The sequence below is a fragment of the Bombina bombina genome, chromosome 6, assembly GCF_027579735.1.
Source record: "Bombina bombina isolate aBomBom1 chromosome 6, aBomBom1.pri, whole genome shotgun sequence".
Lineage (NCBI taxonomy): Eukaryota > Metazoa > Chordata > Amphibia > Anura > Bombinatoridae > Bombina > Bombina bombina.
Window position 1 is genome coordinate 1,050,978,602 of NC_069504.1, and position 15,385 is coordinate 1,050,993,986.

The 15,385-nt window shown below is 41.1% G+C and overlaps 1 protein-coding gene across 2 annotated transcripts in view; it reads right to left on the reverse strand.

Moving 5' to 3' along the window:
- The window catches only part of RAD52 (RAD52 homolog, DNA repair protein), a 362,327-nt gene that overhangs the window by 107,735 nt on the left and 239,207 nt on the right, over window positions 1-15,385 (reverse strand). For both annotated transcript variants that reach the window (XM_053718842.1, XM_053718841.1), the window contains exon 10: window positions 12,248-12,340. In XM_053718842.1, coding sequence (XP_053574817.1) covers window positions 12,248-12,340 — 93 coding nt within the window. The remainder of the gene's footprint in view (window positions 1-12,247; window positions 12,341-15,385) is intronic.

Genomic DNA, 15,385 nt, shown 5'->3' on the forward strand with positions numbered 1-15,385 from the left:
TATTCATCTATGTGAAGAACATTGGAATGTGAAATAACAAAATTTATGCTTATCTGATAAATTTCTTTCCTGACACGGTGAGTCCACGGATCATCATCAATTACTGTTGGGAATATCACTCCTGGCCAGCAGGAGGAGGCAAAGAGCACCACAGCAAAGCTGTTAAGTATCAGTTCCTACCCACAATCCCCCAGTCATTCAACCAAAGGGAAAGGAGAGAAAGGAAGTAACACAAGGTGCAGAGGTGCCTGAAGTTAATATAACACAAAACTGTCTGAAAAATACAGGGAGGGCCGTGGACTCACCGTGTCAAGTAATAAAACATAATTTATGCTTACCTGATAAATTTATTTCTCTTGTAGTGTATCCAGTCCACGGATCATCCATTACTTGTGGGATATTCTCCTTCCCAACAGGAAGTTGCAAGAGGATCACCCACAGCAGAGCTGCTATATAGCTCCTCCCCTAACTGCCATATCCAGTCATTCGACCGAAACAAACAGAGAAAGGAGAAACCATAGGGTGCAGTGGTGACTGTAGTTTAATTAAAATTTAGACCTGCCTTAAAATGACAGGGCTGGCCGTGGACTGGATACACTACAAGAGAAATAAATTTATCAGGTAAGCATAAATTATGTTTTCTCTTGTTAAGTGTATCCAGTCCATGGATCATCCATTACTTGTGGGATACCAATACCAAAGCTAAAGTACACGGATGATGGGAGGGACAAGGCAGGATTAAGCGGAAGGAACCACTGCCTGAAGAACCTTTCTTTACTGTTTAAGGTGAAATCAATACATTTAGTACACATTCTCCTATGGGGCTCCACCATGGCTTTCAAACATAATGAACAAGTAGTTTCCTCTGTGTCAGACATGTTTAAACAGACTAGCAATGAGACTAGCAAGCTTGGAAAACACTTTAAAGAAGTTTACAAGCAATATAAAAAACGTTACTGCGCCTTTAAGAAACACAAATTTTGTCAAAATTTCAAATAACAGTGAAAAAAGGCAGTTACACTAACGAAATTTTTACAGTGTATGTAACAAGTCAGCAGAGCATTGCACCCACTTGCAAATGGATGATTAACCCCTTAATACCAAAAACGGAATAATAAATGACAAAAAAGTTTTTTAAACAGTCACAACAACTGCCACAGCTCTAGTGTGGCTTTTTACCTCCCTCAAATACGACTTTGAAGCCTTTTGAGCCCTCCAGAGATGTCCTGGATCACGCAGGAAGAAGCTGGATGTCTGTGTCTGTAATTTTTTCTGCGCAAAAAAGCGCTAAAATAGGCCCCTCCCACTCATATTACAACAGTGGAAGCCTCAGGAAACTGTTTCTATGCAAAATTCAAGCCAGCCATGTGGAAAAAAAAAACTAGGCCCCAATAAGTTTTATCACCAAACATATATAAAAACGATTAAACATGCCAGCAAACGTTTTATATTACATTTTTATCAGAGTATGTCTCTCTATTAATAAGCCTGATACCAGTCGCTATCACTGCATTTAAGGCTTTACTTACATTAATTCTGTATCAGCAGCATTTTCTAGCAAATTCCATCCCTAGAAAAATATTAACTGCACATACCTTATTGCAGGAAAACCTGCACGCCATTCCCTCTCTGAAGTTACCTCACTCCTCAGAATATGTGAGAACAGCCATGGATCTTAGTTACTTCTGCTAAGATCATAGAAAACGCAGGTAGATTCTTCTTCTAAATACTGCCTGAGATAAACAGTACACTCCGGCACCATTTAAAAATAACAAACTTTTGATTGAAGAAATAAACTAAGTATAAAACACCACATTCCTCTTACGACCTCCATCTTTGTTGAGAGTTGCAAGAGAATGACTGGATATGGCAGTTAAGGGAGGAGCTATATAGCAGCTCTGCTGTGGGTGATCCTCTTGCAACTTCCTGTTGGGAAGGAGAATATCCCACAAGTAATGGATAATCCGTGGACTGGATACACTTAACAAGAGAAATAAATTTATCAGGTAAGCATAAATTTTGTTTTCTTTCTAATGACACGGTGAGTCCACGGATCATCATCAATTACTGTTGGGAAACAATACCCAAGCTAGAGGACACAGATGATAAGGGAGGGACAAGACAAGTAACCTAAACATAAGGCACCACTGCTTGAAGAACCTTTCTCCCAAAGGAAGCCTCAGCAGAGGCAAAAGTGTCAATTCTATAGAAATTAGAAAACATTTGCAAAGAAGACCAAGTCGCCGCTTTACATATCTGTTCAACAGAGGCCTCATCCTTGAAAGCCTAAAAGGAAGACACTGCCCCGGTGGAATGAGAAGTAATTCTCTCAGGAGGCTGCAGTCCAGTAGTCCCATATGCCAACCGAAAAATACTTCTCAACCAGAGAGAAAGAGAAATGGCAGTAGCTTACTGACCCTTACATTGTCTGGAAAAACAAACAAAACAAGTGTAAGACTGACAAAAAGTCTTTGAAGCTTGCAAAAAAACTTAAGAGCACACACAACATCTAAGTAGCGAAGTAACATTTCTTATGAGAAGAAGGATTAGGACAGAGAAAAGGAACAGCAATTTCCTGAAAAATGTTCCTGTCCGAAACAACCCTAGGGAAAAAAAATGGTACGGAGAACAGCCTGATCTGATGAAATATGAGATAAGAAGAATCACACCGTAGAGCTGATAGCTCATAAACACTCCGAGTAGAAGAATTCCCAGATAATAACTTAATATCAAAGGAATGCATAGGCTCAAACGGAGCCTGGAGAAAAAAATATAAAAACAAGGTTAAGACTCCAAGGTGGAGCCACTGACTTAACACAACACAGGCCTGATTATAGCCAAGGCCTGACAAAAGATTGCACACCTGGCACGTCTGCCCGACGCTAAGTAGCAAAATAGACAATTAAACTTGCGAGTACACCTTCAAGGAGCAAATAGCTACAGCTTTAAACTGCGGCTACCCTCTTGCTAGACAGCTAAACTGACCATCAGGCTACCACAGCTGGCTCAAAGAAAATTAGACCCTCAGGGAACTGACTAACAAACCCTTTTCCAGGTCACCCTGGAGAAGGACAAAATTCTATAAATCCAGACTCTACTTCAAGAGGAACTCTTGAATTCACCTGAAAAATAGATATTTACGCCATAACATATGGCAATCTCCCCAGCAACTGGCATGCGAGTCTGAGTCATAATCCAAATGACCAATGTAGAAAAAAACAGCGCGTAGACAAAACTAATATTTAATCTCCAAGCGAACAACTTCAGCAACAAAGTTAAGATGAAGGAAGAAATCCAAGATCAGAAAGTCCTTCCTCAGAGGCAGACTCCAAGACAGGAGACTACATTTTCCGTAGGTCTGCAAACCAGATCCTGCGAAGCCGCGTAGGGACTAGGAAGTCCACGCCGTTCTCTCCTGTATATTACGAGCAATAATTCGTGGAAGGAGAGTAAAATTAAAAAAAAAACAGGATGCAAGACTTATACCAAGAAAACGCCAGAGCATCTAACAGGGCGGTCAATGGATCGCTTGACCATGAACCGAACTCTGAACTTTGGTGATCTACCAAACACGAACCAATTCCAGAGCTCCCAACTTCCAAGGTTCTACCTAGAGAAACCCACTCAGAGATGAAACATCTGACTGTTTATAATTCCAAATCCTGAATGTCCTCCCCTGAAAAGAGGACGACAGACAACCATTTTGAGCATCCGCCCATCTAACAATCCACGCCTCCAGCATGGTAAAGGAATGGGTGAAATAAACCATTAGTGAGTATGTGGAACAGAAACCTTATTAACTGAAACATGAAATGTCCTCTTGAATTTTCCCTGGAAACAGGGAGAAACAGACCAGCCGCAGATACCGCAGAGGATACTAGAGCTGTAAATTCTGTATGCAAATACACTCCTCCAGGAGACTGAGAGGAACGGCAGGGCACTGCATGTGACGCCATAGAGGCTTGGGAGAATAAGGAGAAAACTGCGGCATAGCCTAGACCCTGGTTTCTCAACAGCCGGGCCGTGGCCCAGTACCGGGCCGTGATAGCCCTGCTGGTGGGCCCTGACTTGTCATGCCCCCACTGCACACTCTTACCCCACTGCACACAAGGGGCAGACTGAGACCAATCAAGGCCCCAGGAAAACTGTCTCACACTGACCCAAATGTATTCAAATGTATGCAAATGAACATGGTAGCCTCCCTGCCCTAACCCCAACAGGCCCATCAACCTCCAGAGCCAGGACCCCCAACATTAAGGGCCAAAGAAAGGTCCCCCAACCTATATATATCTACCGGGCCCTGGACATGTCCAGATAAAAATTACCGGGCCTTGAGGTCACTTTGGTTGAGAACCACTGGCCTAGACAGTATCATTCGGAGAGACATAGGGTTTAGAAAAACTTAAAAGGAAGTAACCTTTAAGATTTTCATAAAACTCTAAAAAGTAGTTTAGAGCAAACGTTAAACTCCAACAGAAAAACATAAAAAATTGTTTTGTCACTTTAAAAATAAAACGCCTAGAACTAAAGCAGTATTTATTCAAAAAACTGCCTATAGTATAGTATACTGTGCATATAATACAAATAAACATATATAAACATATATATAAGCATACTATCTGTACTATGCTTATAGAAAGGATTAAGGATATTCCTAAAATACATAAAACTAACACTTTAAGAGTCTTAAGCAAAACTGCCCATAACATATATAAGGACCTTAAGTACTAATATACCGATATACTAAAATACTGTCCCTTTACGACTTTTAGGAGACAGAATGCCAAAACTACGGAATTCCTCAGATCTCAATCTGTTACTTAAAGAATTTTAGGAGTCCTTTTATCTTGGGGTTTACGTTTTAATATATTACGGAAGCGTAACAGGTAGAAAAACCTCATTGCTCCGATCTCGGAGAAGTAGGCGGAGTCACATGACCAGGAACCAAGTGCAGAGAAAATGGCGCAGCCCCTACCTCAGAGGAAAAAAATGAGAAACATGGCGCCTGATATACAAGGGAGAGCGACATACCAGGTTCAGAGAGGAAAAAACAGAGTGCTAAGCTTACTCCTTCTCAGCAGACAGATTGCCGCCACCGCTCCAACTAAGAAACGGAAGATACATGAGGGAGAGACAAAACGGACTGAGAGTACGCGCTCCCAGCCAATAGAGGAAAAACCTCCCCCTGACTAGGCAATGTCAAACACATATGTCCATATCACATTGTCCTTTGAAATAAATAATTTAAAGAAAAACCCTACACACTGATTAACCCCTTCGATCACTGAAGGAGAAACAGACTGTCTCTCAAAATCACATAAAGTGTCTGCATGCTGCCTAAGGATACCCATCTAGGGTATATAATGTCCCAATCAGAGTTGCAGATATATATATAAAAAAACAGAATTTATGTTTACCTGATAAATTACTTTCTCCAACGGTGTGTCCGGTCCACGGCGTCATCCTTACTTGTGGGATATTCTCTTCCCCAACAGGAAATGGCAAAGAGCCCAGCAAAGCTGGTCACATGATCCCTCCTAGGCTCCGCCTTCCCCAGTCATTCGACCGACGTAAAGGAGGAATATTTGCATAGGAGAAATCATATGATACCGTGGTGACTGTAGTTAAAGAAAATAAATCATCAGACCTGATTAAAAAACCAGGGCGGGCCGTGGACCGGACACACCGTTGGAGAAAGTAATTTATCAGGTAAACATAAATTCTGTTTTCTCCAACATAGGTGTGTCCGGTCCACGGCGTCATCCTTACTTGTGGGAACCAATACCAAAGCTTTAGGACACGGATGATGGGAGGGAGCAAATCAGGTCACCTAGATGGAAGGCACCACGGTTTGCAAAACCTTTCTCCCAAAAATAGCCTCAGAAGAAGCAAAAGTATCAAATTTGTAAAATTTGGTAAAAGTGTGCAGTGAAGACCAAGTCGCTGCCTTACATATCTGATCAACAGAAGCCTCGTTCTTAAAGGCCCATGTGGAAGCCACGGCCCTAGTGGAATGAGCTGTGATTCTTTCAGGAGGCTGCCGTCCGGCAGTCTCATAAGCCAATCTGATGATGCTTTTAAGCCAAAAAGATAGAGAGGTAGAAGTTGCTTTTTGACCTCTCCTTTTACCAGAATAAACAACAAACAAGGAAGATGTTTGTCTGAAATCCTTTGTAGCATCTAAATAGAATTTTAGAGCACGGACAACGTCCAAATTGTGTAACAAACGTTCCTTCTATGAAACTGGATTCGGACACAAAGAAGGTACAACTATCTCCTGGTTAATATTTTTGTTGGAAACAACCTTCAGAAGAAAACCAGGCTCAGTACGTAAAAACCACCTTATCTGCATGGACCAGATAGGGCGGAGAACACTGCAGAGCAGATAACTCAGAAACTCTTCTAGCAGAAGAAATTGCAACCTAAAACAAAACTTTCCAAGATAATAACTTAATATCTATGGAATGTAAGGGTTCAAACGGAACCCCTTGAAGAACTGAAAGAACTAGATTAAGACTCCAGGGAAGAGTCAAAGGTCTGTAAACAGGCTTGATTCTAACCAGAGCCTGAACAAACGCTTAAACGTCTGGCACAGCTGCCAGCCTTTTGTGAAGTAAAACAGATAAAGCAGAGATCTGTCCCTTCAGAGAACTCGCAGAAAATCCTTTCTCCAAACCTTCTTGTAGAAAGGAAAGAATCTTAGGAATTTTTATCTTGTTCCATGGGAATCCATATATTATGGTAAATTTTTCTAGTTACAGGCTTTCTAGCCTGAATAAGAGTATCTACTACAGAATCTGAAAACCCACGCTTTGATAAAATCAAGCGTTCAAACTCCAAGCAGTCAGTTGGAGGAAAACCAGATTCGGATGTTCAAATGGACCCTGAATAAGAAGGTCCTGTCTCAAAGGTAGCTTCCATGGTGGAGCCGATGACACATTCACCAGGTCTGCATACCAAGTCCTGCGTGGCCACACAGGAACTATCAAGGTCACCGAAGCCCTCTCCAGATTGATCCTGGCTACCAGCCTGGGAATGAGAGGAAACGGTGGGAATACATAAGCTAGGTTGAAGATCCAAGGTGCTACTATTGTATCCAATAGAGTCGCCTTGGGATCCCTGGATTTGGACCCGTAACAAGGGACCATGAAGTTCTGACGAGAGGCCATCAGAACCAAGTCTGGAATGCCCCATAATTGAGTTATTTGGGCAAAGATTTCCAGATGGAGTTCCCACTCCCCCGGATGCTCCTCCATCGCCAGGGAACTCCTTGTTACCCCCTGATGGTTGATATATGTAACAGTCGTCATGATGACTGATTGAAACCTTATGAATTTGGCCTTTGCTAGTCTAGGCCAAGCCTTGAGAGCATTGAATATCGCTCTCAGTTCCATTATGTTTATCGGGAGAAGAGAGTCTTCCCGAAACCATAGACCCTGAGTTTTCAGGGGTTCCCAGACCGCGCCCCAGCCCACCAGACTGGCGTCGGTCGTGACAATGACCTATTCTGGTCTGCGGAAGCTCATTCCCTGTGACAGGTTGTCCAGGGTCAGCCACCAACGGAGTGAATCTCTGGTTATTTGATCTACTTGTATCGTCGGAGACAAGACTGTATAATCCCCATTCCACTGTCTGAGCATGCCCAGGTGCAATGGTCTTAGATGAATTCGTGCAAAAGGAACTATGTCCATTGCCGCAACCATCAACCCTATTACTTCCATGGACTGCGCTATGTAAGGAATAAGAACAGAATGAAGTACCTGACAAGAGCTTAGAAGTTTTGATTTTCTGGCCTCTGTCAGAAAAACCTTCATTTATAAGGAAACTATTATTGTTCCCAAGAAGGGAACTCTTGTTGACGGGGACAGAGAACTTTTTTCTATGTTCACTTTCCACCTGTGAGATCTGAGAAAGGCTAGGACAATGTCCGTATGAGCCCTTGCTTTTGACAGAGACGACACCTGAATCAGGATGTCGTCCAAGTAAGGTACTACTGCAATGCCCCTTGGTCTTAGCACCGCTAGAAGGGACCCTAGTACCCTTGTGAAAATCCTTGGAGCAGTGGCTAATCCGAATGGAAGTGCCACAGGTAATGCTTGTCCAGAAAGGCGAACCTTAGGAACCGAAAATGTTCCTTGTGGATAGGAATACGTAGGTACGCATCCTTTAAGTCCACCGTGGTCATGAATTGACCTTCCTGGATGGTAGAAAGGATCGTTCGAATGGTTTCCATTTCGAATGATGAAACCCTTAGAAACTTGTTTAGAATCTTGAGATCTAAAATAGGTCTGAATGTTCCCTCTTATTTGGGAATTATGAACAGGTTGGAGTAAAAACCCATCCCTTGTTCTCCTAATGGAACAGGATGAATCACTCCCATGCTTAACAGGTCTTCTACACAGTGTAAGAATGCCTGTTCGAAGATAATTGAGACCCGTGGAACCTTCCCCTTGGGAGTAGTTCCCTGAATTCCAGGAGATAACCTTGAGAAACTATTTCTAGCGCCCAAGGATCCTGAACACCTCTTGCCCCAACCTGAGCAAAGAGAGAAAGTCTGCCCCCCACCAGATCCTTCCCAGATCGGGGGCCAACACTTCATGCTGTTTTGGTAGCAGTGGCAGGTGACTTGGCCTGCTTACCCTTGTTCCAGCCTTGCATCGGCCTCCAGGCTGGCTTGGTTTGAGAAGTATTACCCTCTTGCTTAGAGGGTGTAGAATTTGAGGCTGGTCCGTTTCTGCGAAAGGGACGAAAATTTGGCTTATTTTTAGCCTTAAAAGACCTATCCTGTGGGAGGGCGTGGCCCTTTCCCCCAGTGATGTCTGAAATAATCTCTTTCAAGTCAGGGCCAAACAGTGTTTTACCCTTGAAAGGGATGTTAAGCAAAAGCGCTCTGCGCGCCACGATAGCAAACCCTGAATTATTCGCCGCTAATCTAGCTAATTGCAAAGCGGCATCTAAAATAAAAAAGAGTTAGCCAATTTAAGAGCTTGAACTCTGTCCAAAACCTCCTCGTACGAAGATTCTTTATTAAGCGACTTTTCTAGTTCTTCGAACCAGAAACACGCAGCTGTAGTGACAGGAACAATGCATGAAATTGGTTGTAGAAGGTAACCTTGCTGAACAAACATCTTTTTAAGCAAACCCTCTAACCTTTAATCCATAGGATCTTGAAAGCACAACTATCTTCTATAGGAATAGAAGTGCGTTTGTTTAGAGTAGAAACCGCCCCCTCGACCTTGGGGACTGTATGCTATAAGTCCTTTCTGGGGTCGACTATAGGAAACTAATTTCTTAAATATAGGGGGAGGACAAAGGGTATGCCGGGCCTTTCCCACTCCTTATTTACTATGTCCGCCACCCGCTTGGGTATAGGAAAAACATCGGGGGGCACCGGAACCTCTAGGAACTTGTCCATCTTACCTAATTTCTCTGGAATGACCAAATTGTCACAATCATCCAGAGTAGATAATACCTCCTTAAGTAGTGCGTGGAGATGTTGAAATTTAAATTTAAAAGTTACAATATCAGGTTCTGCTTGTTGAGAAATTTTCCCTGAATCTGAAATTTCTCCCTCAGACAAAACCTCCCTCCTGGCCCCTTCAGATAGGTGTGAGGGTATGTCAGAAAAGATATCATCAGCGTCCTCTTGCTCCTCAGTGTTTAAAACAGAGCAATCACGCTTTCTCTGATAAGTAGGCATTTTGGAAAAAAATGCATGCAATAGAATTATCCATTACAGCCATTAATTGTTGTATGGTAATAAGTATTGGCGCACTAGATGTACTAGGGGCCTCTTGTGTGGGCAAAACTGGTGTAGACACAGAAGGGGATGATGCAGTACCATGCTTACTCCCCTCATTAGAGGAATCATCTTGGGCAATATCATATCTATGGCATTATTATCCCTACTTTGTTTGGACATTATGACACAAATATATCACATATATTTAAATGGGGAGACACATTGGCTTTCATACATATAGAACATCGTTATCTGATGGTTCAGACATGTTAAACAGGCTTAAACTTGTTAACAAAGCACAAAAAACGTTTTACAATAAAACCGTTACTGTCCCTTTAAATTATAAACTGAACACACTTTATTACTGAATATGTGAAAAAGTATGAAGGAATTGTTCAAATTTCACCAAAATTTCACCACAGTAACTTAAAGCCTTAAAAGTATTGCACACCAAATTTGAAAGCTTTAACCCTTAAAATAACGGAACCGGAGCCGTTTTTACATTTAACCCCTATACAGTCCCAGGTATCTGCTTTGCTGAGACCCAACCAAGCCCAGAGGGGAATACGATACCAAATGATGCCTTCTATAAGCTTTTTCAGTGGTTCTTAGCTCCTCACACATGCATCTGCATGCCATGCTTTCCAAAAACAACTGCGCATTAGAGGCGCGAAAATGAGGCTCTGTCTATGACTAGAAAAGGCCCCCAGTGAAAAAGGTGTCCAATACAGTGCCTGCCGTTTTTATTAAAACAATCCCCAAGATTTAACAACTATTAAAAGTAATAATCTGCCAAATATACTTAGTAAAGTAATCGTTTTAGCCCAGAAAAATGTCTACCAGTTTTTTAAGCCCTAATGAAGCCCTTTATTCTTTTACTTAAACAAAGAAAATGGCTTACCGGTTCCCATAGGGAAAATGACAGCTTCCAGCATTACCGAGTCTTGTTAGAAATGTGTCATACCTCAAGCAGCAAAAGTCTGCTCACTGTTTCCCCCAACTGAAGTTAATTCCTCTCAACAGTCCTGTGTGGAAACAGCCATCGATTTTAGTAACGGTTGCTAAAATCATTTTCCTCTTACAAACAGAAATCTTCATCTCTTTCCTGTTTCAGAGTAAATAGTACATACCAGCACTATTTTAAAATAACAAACTCTTGATTGAAGAATAAAAACTACATTTAAACACCAAAAAACTCTAAGCCATCTCCGTGGAGATGTTGCCTGTACAACGGCAAAGAGAATGACTGGGGAAGGCGGAGCCTAGGAGGGATCATGTGACCAGCTTTGCTGGGCTCTTTGCCATTTCCTGTTGGGGAAGAGAATATCCCACAAGTAAGGATGACGCCGTGGACCGGACACACCTATGTTGGAGAAAAGGGCACAATCTCCCATATTTTAGAAGATAAAAGGCACCTGCATTCTAGTAGTCCGGCAGTCAGACGACTCACAAAGTTTGAGAGGATGCCGCTCCTCGCAGAGACCTGTGTAAAAGGAAAGACAGAGTAAACTTACTCAGGCTTTCTATACCATGGGCAGCAACAATATTAGGAAAACACAGCAAAGCACACTTTACAAGTTCCTAACTGCTTTAAAGCCACCACAGCCCTGCTGAAGAGACTAACTTGGAGTACAGCTAAACCCAAATTGTGATGGAAGGTCAGAGCAATCTTGCCCTGTCCTCAAAATAAAAAAATCTTGATAGAAAAATCTTAATCAGGACACCAAATTACTTCACCTCCTTCTTGCACTAGAGGCAAAGAGAATAACTGGGGGATTGTGGGTAGGAAGTGATACTTAACAGCTTTGCTGTGGTGCTCTTTGCCTCCTCCTGCTGGCCAGGAGTAATATTCCCAACAGTAATTGAGGATGATCTGTGGACTCAACGTGTTATTAGAAAGAAATTAATATTTCATGTCAGGTTAACGCACTTGAGAAAATGCAATCAGGTTTGTTCGACTCGTTGGGGGTAATATGTTCACACGGTTGCAATATTCTAATTTTGGATTTTTTCACGTGTCATGTTCTTGGGAGATTGTCACAATTTTACCTTCCAAATAAAGGACAAAAATATTACAAATATTTAATCTCTCTTTGACTTTTAATTTTAGAAGTTAGACAAATTTAAAAAGTTTCATGTGCAACAGAACACAAGAAAAAGATTACTGTCAGCAAAACAGGCTATGGGGACAGTTCATGTCCTTTCCAAACATACTGCAGAATAGAGTTATAAGAAAGCAAGACAGCCATGGTGTTTATACAAGTCAGCATACGTATTCACCTGTTAGTGCACTTTTAGTTAAATTAGTCATGTATTTGAAGCCAATATTTTAAAACCCAAACTAAATATTGTTACTGAAATAAAAAGCAAGAACTGTGCTAGACCAAAACAAGAGTTTATTTAAGATTATAATAAATGCCAACAAAACGTTATTTGTAGAAAAGGTAAGAAAACCACGTAGTCAAAGTTAGAACCTGCGCTGAAGATGCATTTGGCACGCCTCACCTGCAAGAAACTCCTCCTCAGGGGCTGCTACAGAGGAAGTGGTTGCTGGAGTACTGTGGCTTATGGGAGGAACTCTCAGACCACACGGGTTTCCTAAAACATATCAGAAAGAGAGCGGGTGAAGTGAATGGCGTTATACAGAGAAGATACAAAGTAATCATTTGTTAGCCAGAAAATAAAATACAACTTTTATTACTATAAAGTAAAAAACCTATTACAGCAACAAGGAGAGCTTTGCAGCCAACGCGCTAAAGCCAGAGCTTACGTGTTTCAGCATGGGCTGTAAAATCATAGCATACTGGTTACAAGTTCATATGCTTTATTGAAAACAGGTGGAAAAAATACTATTTTCCACTCTATGAACAAGAATTTCATACCTGATATGTATATAATTTGTATACAAATTAAGTAGATTCATCAGTAAATATCAAATTGAATTAGCTCAAGACACAAATCTTAAAGACGTGCATAATACTATTACCAATTAGACATTATTGGGCATACAAGTCAGAAAAATATATGTATAAAAATAAAAAATACAGCTTTGATCCATAAACAGATAACCCTCCACCAACAATGATAGAGATATGATGTCACACAATCAAGAATGCCAATATTGCCAGTTGTTTATACGGGCATACTGTGAATTGATTATAGCCTGATGAAACGGCTCTGTGTAGCCGAGAAACGCGTTGCTTGATTTTAAAACATTTTAATAAACTTGTTTTATATTTACCCTGCTGGAGTTTGATCTCCCCTTTATCCTACCATCATCTGAAATAATATCGAGGAACCGGAGTTTATCCCGGTACTTTGCCATCTGTTTTCCCCAGCGAAGTGTGCAGAGCCTTGGAAGTGCTGAGAGGAAGGTGTGTCACCACACTGGGACCCTGATTGGTTGCGGCAAGTGCGTTCCTGATTGAGGATTGGTCACTGCCTGTGTTGGTCTTCCGGGCGACGCTGAGGTCCCGGTCTGCTTGCTCAGGCACGATTCAGTGCCGCTCCGTTTGTGAGTATTACTCTCAACTATCTTGCTTTCAGTTTGGCTTGTAGCGATATCACCCTATTGGCGCCTTCTTTTTCCTGCTACAGATTTCTCCATCGTCTCATCTCATATCGGAAGAGCTGCCTTCCATCCGGACTGTGGCGTTCATTTGATCATCTCCGTTTTCCCCGAGCGCACCTCTTTAGGAGGTCTTTTTTCCTGAACTTGATACTGTGAATTGAGACCAAATGGGACTATAGTACTACGTAGTTAAAGATCCAGTGCATTTCATACTTGTGCAGCAACTTATCTCTATCCCCACCTCTTAATAACTTGCTATATAGCCATCCAATGAATAGTTGATATGCTTTTAATGTGAAATCTAGCAAAATGTTGTACCAGAGGGGTGGATGCTTTACCGATACTGATAGTGGAAAGGTATTCCCTGAAACGGGACCTCACGTCTCGTTAACCCTACATACTTAATTTCACATTGAGAACATTTAGCTATAGATACATCACATAATTAGAACAGTTGGGACATTTCTCTATAGGGTAGATAATGTTTGTCACTATTGATGAAAAAGTGGAAGCAACATCCACAAATTCACAAGGTTTATATCTAATGTGATCACATTTGTTCATGCCTTTAAAATTAAGCCAAGAGCTCAATGGATCTGTGCTAGATCTCAATTGTGAAGGAGAGAAAATACTACCGAGCGACTGACCTCTCCTGTAGGAACATCTTATGCCATTGTCAACTGTTGGTACCAATTTATCATCAGCCACTAGCGCATTAAAGTGTTTGCAAACTATCTTACATGTATTGTGTACTGTAATCCGTAACAAAGTTTACTCCTTAAAACTTTTTCTTAGGTATAATATCTTTACCATGTAAAGATGCCCTATCAATTTGGGCAACTGCTCTTTGAGCTCTTTTGATCACTCTATTGGGGTAACCTCTTGACTTAAGATGATTAGCTAAAGAATGTACTTGTGTATTATTTTAAACAGACAAAATGACCTTTAGCAATGGCATATGGAACGTGTGGTGCCCAGAGGCAGAACTTTTCTTCACTTTCTGCAATAATATTTTTTAGCTAAACATTTTCTGCAGAATAGATTATTTAGAAATTTTAAATTAGGCAGTTACACTAAAGCACCCGTTCAATTGCAATGTGTTGATTAACTGGAGAATAAAGCAATTTTAAAAGTTTTATAATATAGTGCAGCAATTGAAAATCCATGAGAACCAGTCAACAATAATAAATGCAGTGCTGCTCCATATTTGACTGTTCTCTTCAAACAGCACTTTGTTCTGGATGCACTGTGTTAAAGAAAACTTACACAGTGCAGCCAGAGCACAATGCTGTTTGAGGAGAACATCCTGATACAGAGCAGCGCTGCAAAGTGAAAGAGCCAACAGTCCCGTATATGTCCTATTTTTTCATGACATGCTGCATTTTCTGAGATGGCATCTTAGATCACAGCATGTTCTGCCGTAGGGGTGTGGTTGATGGCAGTTTCTTTGTGCAGATATGTACTTTCTATATAGAAGTGTCTATAATACCTTACTCGTTGCCCTTTTAAACTGATGTTAAGATAATTTATAGTTTTAGCATGTAAATAACAAGTAAATCTCAGGTTAAACTCATCATTTATCTACTCTACAAATGTTTGGGTCTGAGCCTCATCCCCTTTCCAGATTAGTAGAAGATTGTCAATGTATATTCCATATGCTTAAATATATGACCTGGAGGGATTGTCATATGAGTAGATGAGGGGCAGCTACTACCAACCGAAGAACAGGTTGACATAGGAGGAGGCGAACTTGGCCCCCATAGCATGCCTTTTGTGCATTATCCTAATTGGATTATTATATTTTCTGCTTCAGTATGAACTGAGATAAGCAATTGACTCCCTTCCCATCACAGTTGTATTCCAAAAACTACTTTGCGATTCTAAAAAGTAAAATATACATTTTGTCACACGTTTGAATACCACGAAAATTCTCTACTGTATTAATTTATACAGAGAAACCCAATGACCAAAAATTATGTTAAAAATGTAACATTTTAGTGTCAGTATTGAACCCATAAATGCAAAACATGCATCTGCGGAAAGCACCTAAGGACTGGTATAATATGCTTTCA